The sequence below is a fragment of the Coccinella septempunctata genome, chromosome 2 (genome assembly GCF_907165205.1).
Source record: "Coccinella septempunctata chromosome 2, icCocSept1.1, whole genome shotgun sequence".
NCBI classification, from domain to species: domain Eukaryota; kingdom Metazoa; phylum Arthropoda; class Insecta; order Coleoptera; family Coccinellidae; genus Coccinella; species Coccinella septempunctata.
The window spans coordinates 52,007,047-52,024,201 of record NC_058190.1 but is presented as its reverse complement, the minus strand read 5'-3'; the positions used below and the strand labels follow the sequence as shown (position 1 = coordinate 52,024,201).

Below are 17,155 nucleotides of genomic sequence, written 5' to 3'. Positions count from 1 at the left end.
GCGATCCTGGATAAGTCTTAAAGGTTCAAGAAAGCGTTGGGTCAAGCACCGAGCCTTGGGGCATACCAGATTACTCTATGAATATCAGAAGAGTGTCCTTAGACCTGTTTATATGGAAGTTTGAGATCCACTTACGTTACTTACAGGTTCCAGGAGGGAATACGTTGAAGTTTATTGAGGTGATCAGCATGCCACATCTGTTCGAAGTACCTATTTGGAAATTACCAAAGTAATTTCTTTCTCCGGGCTCAGTATCACCCAGACTTTTCCCGATCCTTATAAAAGAATTCCTCCTTCAACCTAAAACAACATCATGCCCTTTGAGATTGATACCACTTCCTTTACCAGTAATGAAACCTTGATTTCTCCAAAGTTCCATGTTCCATTCTTCAGCTTAACATCGTTCAAATGTTCCCCAGAGGAAAATGAGCCAACAAACTCGCTCTGTTGAGCATTTACAAAACCCGAACAAAATCAACATCATAACCGATTATACGAAAAAGAATGAACAACTCCCACTCGGTTCGTCAGAACCTACTCGCGAATTTTTTCCATTGTGTCCCGACCGACGAGAACGGCGAACCAAGTCGATGTACCTCCAGCCATTGAAAAAAAATTACATCGTTTGCTCCGGCGAGAAACGTGTCAGTCATCAGAACGAGCACGCGGTATTATTCCGGCACAAGGTCCCATTTAACGAAAGTGGTATATATGCGACGGGCGAGAATTAGAAATGAAAATTTCCCGAAGCGGAAGATAAAAAGTTAAAATCCCCGTCGCCATCTATGCCGTCTCATCTGGAGAAATGAGTCACGAGGCGAAATGGGAACTGGGAACCTCGCCTTCACTTCATTATCCGGCAGCATTTTTCTGCCCTGATTTTCTGCCGCTGTTTCGGTAGAATTGACCCAGATATGATCGGGAAAGGGTCCCTTTATGGTTATATCAGGGTTCTACGATTGGGGTGCTGGAAGTCAGCTGTAACTGTCAAATTTGAGGTTAAGGAAGGTTTCGTTGGTGTAGAATAATCATTTCGTAAAATCTCACACCATTCGCTGAATGACTGAAATGGATGAACGATATCTGATGAAAATTCAAGTCTTTTCCACGATAATAATCCAACAGCGATGTAGTCAACTTACTGCATTTGGTCTAAGGCATTTCTCATCGAATTGCGACAAGTTTTAGTCTTCTGCATCAATGGTAAGAAAACTGTAGTTGAAGAGCATCGAATGCTTGTAGAAATTCATGATGACAATGGTCCAACTGTTCAACTGAATAAATCCTGTGAGGAAGAACAAGCCTCTCAAGGAAAAAGGAGAAACTTCTTTCGAGACAGAATTAGAAAATTGCCTTAGAGATTGTAATGATCTCCAGTTTTCTGAGAAAAATTGGAGTTCATTTTAGTGCATTCCTTTCATTTCATATGGTCCCCGTCTTTACCGTTCAGTTTCTTCATTAGACCTACACCGGTTACTTCTTTGACACTGCTGTACTGTATCGCTTTCTGTTATCTTTTGCCGTACTTTACCCTGTTTCGCGAGTCTGACTTTTCCCTTCGCTATCAGTCATGGTGCGTAAGCCCTTGGGGTACTGAAGGGAAAGTCCCGTCAACCCCCCTGTTCGCGTTCCGCGTCATAAGTGTTAAAACCGAAATCTCTTCTTTTCTATCAGTCATGGTGCGTAAGCCCTTGGGGTAGAGAATGAGAGATACCGCTCATCGTCAGTGAAATCCCGTAGTTGCGCTCAAAATAGACCTTTTCTTCGCTATCAGTCATGGAGCGTTAGCCCTTGGGGTAGCGAATAAAAGTCTCGAATAGATCCGCCCTGGTTGTGTTTCTTTCATTTCTGGAGAAATACAATTAATTACATCCCGATACCGTATAGCAAGTCATTTCACTTCGCGAGGTCATCCTTAGTATCCATTTCGTCAGTTCTGGTTGGCGCATTTTATTGAACAACCTTTGATTTTTCACTGTACCCGGTATAAACTTTACAAAGTGCTCGTGATCGGATAGAATTTCCCGAATGTATGTTTGCTGATCGATTCGCTCATATTTCATACCTACACATATTTCCGTTGTATATATAATCAGTTTCCGAAGGTGTGAATAAACTGGTACATAATTTGATTTTGACTACTTCGTTATCGACACCCTAGATAACAGCGAACTCTGTCTCCGACTAGCAGCTACTCTGGTAGGTTTGCTATTCTTCCTAGTGAAAAGAATAGCTGGCGCTCGAGATAAGTTTTCTCCGAGGTAACCACGTTACAAGATGAAAAAAAGTAGATATTTGTGCCCACATTTCTTCATTCTCGATGATGACCCATTCCAGACTTCCCCATCGTTAGTTCCCATAATTCAAGGGATGCTCATCACGAACCTTCACCTTAAAGATCACATCAAGCCACTCTAGGCGTTCCCAAACAACAACTACCACCGATTCAGACAAACAACAACAACAATGTTCCCCGAGTAATTAGACCTAAAGGAACCTAACTAACACCGATTGTTTATGCAGATGAGCGTTCAAGTCGAACGAGTAATGCCCCCCGGTTATGGTACATTTGGGCATCAAGAACCCTCGTCTAGGATGACGTCTACAAACATACGTAATGGGACATCGCTATTCAGGGCGAGAAGTTGTTGTGAGGGGGCGAACAGGAGGGTAGTTTCAATTCCATACGTCATTCGCGTACCTGACGACATACCTTGATTGTGATTATGCCAACTCCGATTCAGGGTGAAGGTTACATGTGGCATCATTAGGATAATTTATTTTGCGAGGGGTGCCACTGTACAAACGCGCGATAACACGATTAGGTATGTGGTGGGAAGTATGTGAGATGAATTGTTGACGGGATTGAATATGGTTAGCGAGGATGAAAGTATCTATAATTTTTGGGAAAAATCACCGAGAAAGGAGAAAGCACTGCGTCTACTGAAGGTCCTGCTCATCCTTCAGACAGAAATGTGTCTCAAATCGGTGAAAAAAACACCACTTTGTAGGAGTGAATTTCAGTTGAATGAACATCCTTCATTATTGCAAGATCCAAAGTTTCCAATTTTCCATCGACCATAACTTGAGAAATAAATTTTTTTAAAAATATCTGTTTGCATATTCGTGTTCTACGGCCTCGAATTAGTATACAATATAAAAATTGCTTAGATCGGAGACCAAAAATATTTTTCAAAAAATCGCAATTTTTCCATACATACATATAGAAAATTCGAAAAATTTTCGATCTCTCCGATTTCCACCAAAATTGGAGTATTTACTAAATCGAGGGCGTAGATCACGAATATGCCAACAGAATTCTGCTGAAAAGATCAGTTTTTAAGTTATGGTCGATAGAAAATCGGAAGTTTTGGACCTTCGGGGAAAAATCATTAAATCTAAACTGTTCGCGGTAGATGGATGAAAGTTGTTTTTTTCTATATCGACTCAGGTCATTTTACTTACTAATTCGAGGTCGTAGATCACGAATATGCAACTAGATTTCCTGTAGGATCAGTATTTTGGGGAGTAAATAATTTTTAGAGGAAAATTTCGAAAAAATTGGATAACTTTGAGGAGCTGTACCAGGCAGAGAAAAGGCCTCAGACTTAAGCTGACTCTTATGGTGATCTGGAGTGTTTCTCCAGAGGGTTATTCTGTTGTTCAACTCCAATTGTTGGATCGCTGCCTTATATTGGTCTTTTCCAAGACCACAAAAAGGCTCAGGTCCAGCAGGTGTTAACCTTGATGCCTTAATTGCAAGTTCACCGGCTTTCCCATTTCCTTCAACACCACAATGCCCTGGTACCCATAGCAGAGTTACTCTGTTGTCTCTGGCAAGTTGCTTTATGGTATTACGCTAATCCCATGTCAGCAGAGATGTCTGGCAGTGTAATTCCAGGGAACTTAGCGTGGCTTGGGTGTCTGTAGTGATGTAGATATGCGCCCCTTTGAGGTTCATTTTAAGACACTCCTGAGCGCATGCGTAAACAGTCAGTAAAATAGAGGGTTCACTTCTCAGGGCTTTAGAGATCCTCAGTTTAGGTCCAAAGCCGGTGCACCTCTCTGATTTTAATCCATCATCCATGTGGATGACTTTTTATCCAGACGATTTACAAAACTTACTGCAGGAGGACGGTCAGCTACGATAGTTTCAAAGGGCGTTTCAAAATCGAAAACGATTGGCATAACATCCGATGATTTTGGCAAGAGTCCAGTTGATTCTTTATTCTCATATGTCCAACCCAGTTTCCGATTCATAATGCTTAGAAAGTTAAGCTCAAGGTCACCTTCAACCCTTACGGTGAAAGTAATTTTTCTGGGAAAGTCCAAGACAAGATAATTGAAGTTTGAGTTCACTTCTCTATAAATCAATAAATTTCATCCCATTAAATTTTTTAATAAAAGAAGAATATTGGAAATTCTTGTACCTAACGACTAGAGCAGCGGCCGTAGCTTCAACTTCACGTCAATCGATTAATTTCCCTAGGTAGGCAGCATCCAAATTGATCGAATTAAATCAGGAACTCGAACTTAACAACTTCTCCGACGGCGCAAGAAGTGCGAACTTTGACAGTTTCAATAAGGAACAAAGTGAATGATAGTTCGTTTCATTAACTCGGAAAACGTGTAATTGAACAAAACTTTCCAGAAATGGATGCAATCAGGAAAAAGTCGCAAAGTCTCCGTTCTCTCCCCAGATATTGGAGGATCTCGGCGCGCAGTGTAACTCTGATAGAATGTAAGTTGCTGACTCGGATATTAAGTTTCCATAATCCCGTCCGGAACAGCAACAGACCCGGAGCTGGATAGGATGAGAACTGAAACGAATTTAATTCCTCCAGTTTAATATTATTTTTTCCGTCTCTGCGGAGTGAAACGGTTTTTTACCGATCCGCGTTTTGAAACTTGATTGAAATTCCCGGGATATGAGCTTTTTCGCTCGGATTATGGAATTGGAGTTCTCCTACATCAAGGGCAAAGGATTGAATTTCTCTCTGCCCTCCGGATACCAACTTTAGACACACAATATATCAGTTTGTAAATAGCGAATATTATTTCCCATTTCGGAATTAACGGGTTTACCAACTGAAATTGGTCCTGCTGAGGTAACGGCCAAGGCCTCTTAGGATGTTGTTGGTTTTTTCAACGCTACTGACGACCTTCTTTGGTTCCTATAAATGATTAGGTTTAGAGAATAAAATATCTACATGTTCTAAGCATATGCATACCACAAAAGTTCCAGGATAGGGTTCTGCTTTTACTTTTCGAATATATTCTTATATTGGTCAGCTGTCTAACTCATCCATATCTTTTCAGGATGAAGACTTTCATATATCTGGCAAGAAGCATTGTGATGTGATCTACAGTAAGCAGCCCAATCATCAGCGGACATGATAGCCGAAGACTTCATCTTGAAACTAGCGTTTCTAATAGCTTGTGGGGCATTGGGTGAGTAACGTTTACTATTTCTGATTCTGTAGAGTTGACAGGAAAGGACACTAAATGTATGCTGAAACTTACATGAATACAGAATTATTATATAGGCTACTCCTTATAAATATACACTGCGCAAAAAAATTAACACACATTCTGAAAATCTCAATTTTAATGAAAGTTAACTCTCCATTGACTTTATAACTTATTTTTTATGTTTTCTCGGGAAGGTTTTGAACGAAACAAGACACATTAAATGGAAGAAAAATTTAGGATTTTACCGAATCTTATATGAAAGAAGGGAAATGAACATTTTTCAAAATACTGAAATGCTGATAAGTGATTTAATACTTGGTATTTCCACCCCTTGCGTTATTTACAGCTCGGCAACGACGGTTCATACTCAAAATGAGTGATCTTAAAATGTTCTGATCTAATCCTTCCCAGATTTCTCCGAGTTGGATTCCTAAGTCATTAAGAGTAGCTGGATGATTTTCTGAACTTCCCAGTCTTTTATTGAGGTTGTCCCAAACCTGCTCAATCGGATTGAGATCTGGGCTTCTTGCTGGCCATTCCCTTCGAGAGACTTCAACCTCTTCAAGGTACTCCTAAACGATGCGCGCACTATGGGGTCTGGCATTGTCGTCCTTAAAAATGAAATTTTCACCAATGTATGGGGCAAATGGCACTAAATGCTCTTCAAGAATGTTCCTTAAATGCTTATCAGCATTAATAGCTCCATTATCCGCGACCACTAGGTCTGTGCGAGCAGTCAAAGATATTCCACCCCATACCATAATCGATCCTCCCCCGAAACCAGTAGTATTCAGGAAATTGCACTGAGCATATCTTTCATGTGGACGTCTGTATACAAGGGAACGTCGATCACAATGGTAGAGGCAGAATCTAGACTCATCTGTGAAGAGAACTCTTTCCCAATCGGCCTCTTCCCAATGGATATGCTCTCTCGCAAAATCCAAACAGGCCCTTCGATGGGCTGGGGTAAGAGATGGGCCTCTTGCCGCGACACGAGGCCTTAAATCATATTCTCTGAGGCGATTTCTTATTGTCTGAGTGCTAATTTGCACCTCATGAGTTTGCTCAAGCTGAATTTGAAGGAGGCGAGCGGTTGCAAACCGTTGTCTCAACGAAGAAACTCTCAAGTAACGTTCTTGAATGGCAGTTGTTACCCGTGGTCTACCCTGTCCTGGTCTTCGGACATTCATACCTGTCTCCCTGAATCGCTGCAACATTCTGGACACATTTGTATGGGAAACTCTAAACCTTTCTGCAATTCTTGTGTATGTCTATGTGTGTGTCACCGTTCTGCTCGCAAAACTTCCGCTTGGGCACATTCCTCTTGGGTCAAATTGCGTGTTTCGCGTTGCATAGCGATCGACTGTAGAAAATCAAACCAAAGAAAAACTATTGATCGCTAGAATTGATCGAGAACAACTGATTTTAGAATGGAGCCAATACATTCAAAATCTGATAATATCTTTTTTTTTATTCCTGCTGGGGAAAAACATCTGTATTGAAGAAAACCGTTGAAAGTGGATAACATATGAATGCATAATTCTGATAAAAATAATCATCATTGAGAAAAGCTTCAGTTGTAGAATAAATTTGAGATTTCCATAATGTGCGTCATTTTTTTTGCGCAGTGTATTTTTCAGAGAACTTCATTTCAAATAAGGCTCAATTGAACAGAAGTAAGCTTGAAATTAATCTATTCCTATATTTGTATGTTAATTTACAGAGAAGTCCGAAAACTTAGACTTCTCAGACAACTGTTAATAATGGGGATGATTCACCAGTATAACAGGCTACGATAATAAGATTTCTAAATCAGTTGTTTGTTTTAATCCACTTTGAGAATATCAAAATATAATATTTATCGAAAGAGAAAGGGTGGATTTGTATTATTCATTCCGTTTTTCCGTTTGGAGCAAAAAATCAACATTCGTTGGCTGCCAGTTATTATGATGTGTAAAATCCCGAATTGTGGGTAAACAAATCATATCAATCTAAATAATTCTGTTTATCCAGTATGTAAACATTTGATATTTCAATTAAATACACTGAATGCTGCCAGGTGTGCAAAAACATCTTTTTTTCGTTAATTGGAGTTAGTCCCCTTCAATTTTAGGAAAAAGGTAAAGAATACTGTGGGTACATAACTAATTATGATGAATATGAAAAACCCTATGAAAAGCACACAGTGTAGAGTTTAGAGAATGTGGAGGAAATAATTGATCGTTATTCGATCATGAAAAACATCCCTCGCCCGCTATTTTCTCCCCATTTCTGATGTAGGATGAGTAAATGGTTTTTGTGCGTCTGTGAGAACCATCTTCATAATTTGCTGATAATTTTAATACAACAACAATCCAAAATGTTAGTAATTACGCTTACACACAGAGTATCAACCTCCACATCGAATTCTTGACTTCATAAAGTCTATGAACACAACTAGGATAATATACATTAAACTATGGGGAAACTTCAGATATAACTAGTGATTCTTACGAGTCCAACGAGACAAGACTTTACTAAAATTTAATATTTAGACACAAAAACCTTCATTGAGAAGCCAGGGCGTATTTCAGGGAGATTTGTGAATGATGTGAACCCTCAACATGATAAATTCGTTAAGAAATTTTTCTTTTCGGAGGAATTTCGTTGTTGTTTAGATTGGGCCATAATATTGGCCCTGTTACTATCTTAGTTCTGAGTCTAGGCTGCAAGAACGAACCACAACAGGTGGCAGAGTTGTCTATGATCATTCCTAATCCATCATCTATGCCCAAACCACATATTATTCTCATTGAAAACTGCTGATCGTTGTCAGATTCCCATTTCCTACCTCCAACCCCACATCAAAGGCGAAAAACCCACCGCGAATCTCCGCTGGGATCCAACATCCCCCAGCATTTATCCATGGATTGCATATATTCACTAACCCGACCCCCGCAGGATTCCTATTCCGGTAACTTGACTCGCGAGAAGTTGTCGGAGATACGCGCCGCTGCCGTCGTCGTAGGCGAGATCATGCCAGACGATCCGGATTCGCGACAGATGAAAGGATAAAGGATATACCATCTCCATCGACTTGGACCCCGTCTGAGGCGGGGAATTTCGGCGGCCGCGATAAGGGGGTACGATAGAGCGTTTGTGTTCGCGAACACATACCTGCCAGGATTGTTGTTTCCCAGTGCGACGCTCTGGAAATCGAAGGTAGCGGAGAATTCCGTCGTGTTTTGGAAAGGGGGCGGTATATCCAGTTTCTCTTTGTTCCCGGTGTCGCAGTGTGTATCTTGTTACCGTTTCCATTCCGAACCACGCGTTGGAATATCCCCGAACATCCTGCTACATTGAAAGGTTTTCAATGTTCGAACGCTCGAAGATGTAACACGATTGAATTGTTTCGAAAGTATGCTGTGGCGATGTTGTTCATTTGACGGACTTCGAATAATCAATGTTATTATTTGGTTTTGTCGGCAGAAGTCAAATTGGCCGGTTCATGAACTTTTTTTTTGTACCTCAATAATCTACTGTTAAAATATCTGTACTTGGCAAAGTACCAACAACACCGCTAGAATACAGCATAATGGTTCTACAACCGACCATTTCTCAACCAACTCTGGAATAAAACAAGGCTGCGTATTAGCGCCTTTACTGTTCAATATTTTCGCCATAGCTGTGTCGATGACTGCTGACATGAGTATGCCTGTAAGAGGCGTTGGGATAAGATTCAGATTTGATGGAGGCTTGTTTAACCTGAAGCGCCTCAGAGCAAAAACCAGTACCAAGTTCATCACTGAACTTCAATATGCAGACGACTGTTCACTTATCGCTAGCAGCTCGGAGGATCTACAGATAATGTTGGACACCTATAAACATATATACGAAGCTTTAGGCCTTAGACTCAATATCGACAAAACCAAAATCCTGGTTAGTCCACCAGAAAGCCTTCCAACAGATATCAGCCTGGAGAATGAAACTCTAGAACAGGTCGAGCAGTTCGAATACTTCATAAATACTAGGGCTAACCTTTACACGGAAATACACAACCGTATCAATTCGGCATCACGGGCATTCTGGAAGCTAAAAGATAGAGTGTTTCAAAATCACGACCTCAATCTGAAGACCAAGACAGCTGTTTACAAGGCAGTGGTCCTCCCAACGCTTCTTTACGGAAGCGAAAGCTGGACGCCCTACAGGCCACATATTAAACAGCTTGAACAAACGCAACAACGTCATCTAAGACAGATGGTTCCACAAAGTTTCGAATGCAGAAGTCTTGCAGCGCGCGAGTTGTACAACAATTGAGACTCAAGTAACGAGGGCCCGACTCAGATGGAGCGGCCACATTCTGAGGATGCAAGACACAAGACTCCCCAAAATAGCTCTATATGGCGAATTCACTGAGGGAGCCCGGAAACCAGGAGGCCAGTACAAGCGGTTTAAGGATACACTACATCAGTCCCTAAAATCAGTTAATGCCAATCATAACTGGGAACAACTAGCATTAGACAGGTCACAGTGGAGGTCTTTTTGTAGATTCATTCCCGGCAACGGGATACAGCAATGAATGATGATGACTTGGCAAAGACTAACCCTGTATATTGGGCCAAAGGATGAGAAGAACACCTGGTGTATTTTTTGAATATAACCACAAACCTAGTTCGACGCCGATAAGGCTATGAAAGATAATCAAAACAATCGGAGTGGAAGAAACCTACATTCACAGTGTAGCATACAGATAACGTGCCGTCATATACCGGTTTCGCTGTATATTTCCTCAGTACCGCATATATCAACCAACGATGCCGACTCAATGAAGCAGCGGACCTTTTGTTGAAATCTAGTAGTCGCATCGAAATACTGAATAAATGCAAGCGACTTGAGCTTTCTTGCACATCTCGCCTGTTTCCAATTTGCAGATTCGAATATAATAGACAGTTTTTCGTCCTTGATGCATCAATAACTATTATAACTGTTTGGAAAAAGAAGTAATGAAAACTGAAGGCTATATCGCCTTCGTTTCTAACGGAAATCAACCGAAAAATTCCTCCCCCCAAAAATTCAACCCCCGGGTAAAAAATAATCCGGCGACTTTTCAATTCGCAGCTGACAAAACCACCCCCTAACCCCCCTCATTCTGAAGCCTATTCAAGACTGGAACTTCCTGCCTACCCATTTCAGTTTCCGCCGAACTTTCTGGCAAAACAAAAACAGACGATTTTCTACGCCCTTCCCGGCCATTGTGGACGTGGAGAGGAGCGGGCGAAAATTGGAGCAATTATCGTGGTACAAATGGGTGCCTACCGAACAGTCACAAACAGAATTGGGGTCGCGGCGGGACCGGCAAAAACGAACCACTTTTTCCGATTCAACTGGCGCTGTGGGTCCATTCGCTAACAATTAAGAAATGGGCTACGTTATTCGATATACAGATTTCGAGATGGAAGCTTTTTCGTACGGCCTTAATAAAGCGGACGTAAACAGCAAAAAAGGGTAATTTACATAGGGGATGTAGGCAAATTAGAAGTGAAAAATACTCCATTGACTTTTATAAAAGCACTCGGTGGGCCATGGAATAATTTACTTAGTGTTTTAACTGGAAAGGAGTAACAGATTTTAGTATCGGAAAAAAGAAGTCAATAATGGGTCTTCTCAGTATTATTCTTTATTGAAGTTTTCCTAGCTTTCGTTCACAATTCTGAACTTCTTCAGGGACTAAAAACATATAAAACACCAAAGTCAATGGACATTGTACCCTATCATATGTAACATAGGGTACAAATGGAAAATCCAAATCAATGGAAGAAAGACTCAAGCAATATTAGTGCAAAAGAGAAGATTGAGGATGGAAGAAAACCTTGAAGTTGATGGAGAAGAGGTTGAATGGAAAAATGAAGCAACATACCTAGGAGTGAAGCTTGACATAGGACTAACATGGAAAAACCACATCAAATGTGCAGTCGATAAAACAAAAGCCGCAATGAGTAGACTTTATCCACTCATAGGCAGAAGAAGTCATATGAATAAGAACATCAAGTTGACGATGATTAAAACTATCGCGCGACCACAACTCACATATGGATCGGCGGCATGGGGCTTCGCAGCCAAGACCCACATCAAGACAATACAGGCCACTGAGAATAAACTCCTAAGAATGGCGATGGATGTACCCTGGTTTGTTAGGAACAAACAAATCTACAAGGACTTGGAATGGGAAACAGTTACAGAATTTATGAAGAGAAAGGCGGAAAGGATATTCGACAAAGCCAAACAACATCCAAATGAGGAACTACGAAGATTAGTCGACTACGATCCAACAGAAGAAGCTAGAAGGTCAAGAATCTATCACTCAAGACCGAGAGATCAGTTAAGGATTCAAATGTAACTGAAGAAGAGCTTAACCTATAAAAGCTATAGGCAGCATACAACTATCAACACGACTATGATCGTGTGAGAGTCCAGAAACCATAAGAGTCAACTGGTTAATAGGCAAAATGCCCGAAACCTATGAAGAAGCAATTAAGGATTTTTAGTGGGTCTCGAGCTCAGGAGAATGGGCACACTTGTTCCCCCTCAGGAGAGGGTATGTTCGTCTGTCTTGCAGATTTTCCTCCTGCTACATAAAAAAAATGTGCTCTCAGAGCAGTTCTCCTTCTCTCTACTCTCCATAGTTATTCTGAAGATTTTTTGTTTATCCAGGGGTGGCACAGCTCATTATGAAAACTCAAAATGGCTATATCTTTTTATCAGGGCCGAATCGGAAAAAACGGTATAGGAAATAAGTGTTTCTTCCGACCTCAAGAATCTACTGTTGAAATATTCGTACGAGTCAAAGACTCACCCTGTATACTCCGTGGGAATTCCGCCAAATCGGATCAGACCGAGACCCCTAATATCCTCATGAAATCTTCATGAAATGCAGGCTCCGGGTAGTCGAACCAAATTCGGTTTGACGCTAACCTCTTCATCGCGAGTTAATTGATCATTTGAGTTGATACTTGCGACGTATGGTGAGTGCTTTTTGATGTAGAGAGCCCCGGAGTGAATATCCAGACGGAGGATGTGGGACGTCTCCCATTCATCGCGATGGATGTGAGGATTCAGCGGAGATCCCGCGGAAGGGGAAAAACGAACGTTACATGGAAGATTTGGATTAATATGTTGCACGTGGAGGGGTTTTACATTCTTGTTATTGCGTGTGGGAACTGAAGCGTGTCCGAATTCAACGCTCGGATTAGGTTCCGGATGAATGTCGTTCGAGTTGAATCGAGGTTTTTTGATGTTCAGATGAAGTAATATGGCTGAGGATCCTTTGAGCTGGCTCGCGTGTAGGAGGAAAAAAAGGCTGGTTTTGCACACGAGGCTTATTGCCGTACACTGTAACGCAGTTAAAATTCATTTTTCCTGCATACAGCGGAAACTCTCATAAGCAGGCACTCCCAATTTCTCTTCTTGTTCTCTTTGGAGGTGCCTACATCAGGAAATGGGAAATATGAGCACAAAACATGTAATAAACTTCCGACACGCGTATCTCCCAGATAAATAATCGCAGATCAAAATGTGATATATATTCTGAAAGAGCAACTCTTCTAGTAACAAATCTCGAAATTTCAGGGAGCTCGGTGATACCGTTCGGTTTTGACGATTTCTTAACTGACCTGACAATTTTCGACATAGTCTTATAGGCTGGAATTATCCTAGAACTTAAATCTACATAGATGTGTAAGAACATTGAGTGTTTCAAAATCACGACCTCAATCTGGAGTCCAAGACAGCTGTTTACAAAGCAGTGGCCCTCTCAACGCTTCTTTACGTCAGCGAAAGCTAGACTCCCTACAGGCGACACGTTAAACAGCTTTAACAAACGAAACAACGTCATCTAAGACAAATAATGCACATCAGATGGCACAACAACGTCATCTAAGACAAATCAGATGGTTCCACAAAGTTTCAAATGAAGAAGTCTTGCAGCGCGCGAGTTGCATAACAATTGAGACTCAAGTAACGAGGGTCCGACCCAGATGGAGCGGCCACATTCTGAGGATGCAAGACACAAGACTTTCCAAAATAGCTTTGTATGGCGAATTCTCAAAGGGAGCTCTGAAACCAGGAGGCCAGTATAAGCAGTTCAAGGATATACTGCATCAATCCCTAAAATCAGTTAATGCCAATCATAACTAGCGTTAGACACATCACAGTGGAGGTCTTTGGTGCACAGTTATAATGGAGACTCGTGAAGAATTCAGCGGCGGCCAGATCTGGTTGGTGACTATCAATGCCTGGAGTGTGGAAGGATCTGTAGGTCACGGTTGGGTCTCTTCAGTCACAGGAAGGCACACAGTCGCAAGTAGCGCTAAGAAATTATAAGTTTGATCGCACCGATAGTCTGTTTTTTGGGTGTTTTTGTAGATTTATTCTCGGTAACGAGATTCAGTAATGAATGAATGACATAGAAGCAGATTTACGCTCCAAACCAATCATTCGGGGTCAGAAATCATTTCAGAGGTTTTTCCAACTGATTCTAATAATTTTTCAATCATGAATATCATATTTATTATTTAAAAGCTGCAGCTTTCATTTCATCCGTAAGGGTTTAATTTCGAATCTCCTCGTGGACAAATATTCAGCGTTGCTATCCTGATAATCAACGGTTGAAACCGAGTATGTTTCAGGCTTCCCCTAATTAAATATCGGTAGCGACATTATTGATATTTCCTAGGTGACAGTTATATATATAGACTGTCGGATGCTTGAATTTCGAGCGATAATTGCCTCAAGACAGGAGTTATTGCCCCAAACCGATCAAACGCCGAAGCGATATCGCTTCAGCGAGCATAACTTATTAGAATATCAGATTGCTATTTCTAGATTTTCGCCCCGCTCGAATGCGATTGCCTTTATACGGTAAACACAGGTAGAAATAAGGGATATTAATTAGCTCTCGCGTGGAATTAATTTAAACGAACATCGTGAATATGCGTGTGATGTATACCTTGCAAACATTCCAGCCTGTTCGTCTTCCAACCGAACTCGCATTCATGCTTGATATCCTTCTCGTTAGTTCACGTGAAAATTATTTCTGTCGAGAAAATAACACCGGAATCAAGGGTAGCGGAGCTAACTCATCGGTGCTTAAATGAAAATATTCCCTTCTCTGTCAAGCCATTTGAAGAGCAGACGTTTTTGTTTGTGGTAACTTTGTCTCATTCGTGAAGCAAAAAATTAGACCCTCTGGATTGCATAAAGAAGCTGTTCGAGTCGTCGACAAACTCACCTTGACGGCTCCGAGTTGAAGACAAGGTTCACCAATGAGTGCTTTTTGCTCCCCCGTGTTTTCACACCAGTGAGAGTCGTAACAGTGGAGGTGGACACTGGCAAGTTAGGAAAGTAGGAACCCTGCGTGTGTTCTGTTTCCCCTGGGTTGTCACACAAGCAGAGAATCCTATTAACAGTAGGGGTAGAAAATGAGCTTGCATTTTCCAAAAAAAAAATGAAACTACATTCTGCATTTCAATAATTCAATATCCTCCCATAGCAAATATAAATGATATAGTCTAACACTGACCTCTTGTACTTTCCATCCGAATAACTGTATAAAGAATACTTTGAATCAGTTAATTATATTCGTTACATCTTTCCGAATTCAACTCTGTTCCAAAGTGAATTCACATTGTGGGAAATACGAAGTTACTAAGGTACAGACAACAAAGCGTCGATTTTAGAGACAAAAATGTTTCGACAAGCGGTATAACCTCCATCCTATAAGGTTTGAAATGTGTCAAATTTTTCAACACATGATTCTTATGAAAGTAAATGGACATATAGACATATAAACAGAGTAGCATCGAATAATTTGAGGACTGTAAGTGTAACTATTACAATAAACTGAAAAATAGAGACAGAACTTATCGAACAGAAAGAACATAGGATGTCCATTCTCGACTTTTTCCCAAAATAGAGTAGTTCGAAGAGAAAACATTGATTATTCGTGAGGAATAAACTATTTATGTAGGATTCCAAACAATGCAAATCCCCACTGGTCCCCATCAAAGTAACCGATAGATCTAACACAAACAACGTGCTTTCCATTGACGATTCAACTTACCTGAACGAGACTACTAACACTATCAGAAGTGGGACACCCTCTAGGTCGAAGGAAGACGGAACAAATTGAATTAAACGAACCAATATCGCTTATCCAAACCCACGAACGCTGAAAGGGCAACTTCCAACTCGTGACCACGGTCAAACATCGCATGTCCCAACACAAGGGATGTAAATACGCAGAGCAAACTTGGGACAGGCTCACAAAGGTTGGTCGGTAATGAAACACGGCTTTATCGGCGGTGGATCGGTTTCATATATTTGGAAAATGGGTTTGTGCTGCGATTGGATAATGGAATGACAAACATCCAGATGTTCCACAAGCGAATCGGAGCCTGCAACCCGAAAAAAAATTGCATCAAATTTCATTCGAAAGAGTCTATTTTTCACAGAAGGTAGGAGTAAATAAACGCTTCTATATTTTCAACAATAACAACATAGATTCAGCCACTCCCAGGCAGCAAGCGTACGTCATAATAACGTATCTTTTTTTTTGGTGTAGCAGGGGGAAAATCTGCAAGACAGACGAACACACCCTCTCCTGAGGGGGAACAAGTGTGGGGATTCTCACTCTCCTGAGCTCGAGACCCACTAAAAACCCTAAACTGCTTCTTCATAGGTTCCGAGCAGTTTGCCTATTAACCAGTTGACACTTATGGTTTCTGGACTCTCACACGATCATAGTCGTGTTGATAGTTGTATGCTGCCATTGCTGCCTATATCTTTTATAGGTTAAGCTCTTCTTTGGTTACTTTTTAAATCCTTAACTGACCTCTCGGTCTTCGGTGGTACGTTCTTGACCTCCTAGCTTCTTCCGTTGGATCGTAGTCGACTAATCTTCGTAGTTTCTCATTTGGGTGTTGTTTGGCTTTGTCGAATATCCTTTCCGCCTTTCTCTTCATAAATTCTGTAACTGGTTCCCGTTCCAAGTCCTTGTAGATTTGTTTGTTCCTAACAAACCAGGGTACATCCATCGCCATTCTAAGGAGTTTATTCTCAGTGGCCTGTATTCTCTTGATGTGGGTCTTGGCTGCGAAGCCCCATGCCGCCGAACCATATGTGAGTTGTGGTCGCGCGATAGTTTTAATCATCGTCAACTTGATGTTCTTATTCATATGACTTCTTCTGCCTATACGTACCTTAAAGGTCATGCCAGACGTCATATAGACCTCAAAGTTGACGTCTAGATGACGGTCAAATGTCAGCGTCATTATGACGTCAGTGTATGACGTTATTTTGACGTCTTATGAAAGGGATAACGCCTTAAGAGGAAGGCAATGAACATAATGAGGATTAATTCAGATGCATACCACCCGCCGATACGAATTCGACAGGAGTTACGATCTGAATGAGCTAGCTAATATGCCATAGTCAGGGCCAACAAATAGAGTACGCTCCATCGAAGAAACGCAGATGCTGACCATGGTTTTGGTCTCATTTGACCTCGACAGAGCAACATAGCTTCTTCCGTCTGTTCTGATCCTCCTGAACAATACTGTCAGTATTTCAGAGACGATACCTATTGTTCTATTTGGTGCCTAATTGTTCCAGTCGTTCGAGTTCTATAGTTATTCGATTGCGAACCAGT

General features: G+C 41.2%; 1 protein-coding gene across 3 annotated transcripts in view; it reads left to right on the top strand.

The window, feature by feature from the left end:
* LOC123308075 (zwei Ig domain protein zig-8-like) overlaps positions 1-17,155 on the top strand; it is a 152,139-nt gene that overhangs the window by 23,188 nt on the left and 111,796 nt on the right. For all 3 annotated transcript variants that reach the window (XM_044890614.1, XM_044890615.1, XM_044890616.1), the window contains exon 2: positions 5,320-5,451. In XM_044890614.1, the coding sequence (XP_044746549.1) occupies positions 5,394-5,451 (58 nt within the window). In that variant the 5' untranslated portion in view covers positions 5,320-5,393. The remainder of the gene's footprint in view (positions 1-5,319; positions 5,452-17,155) is intronic.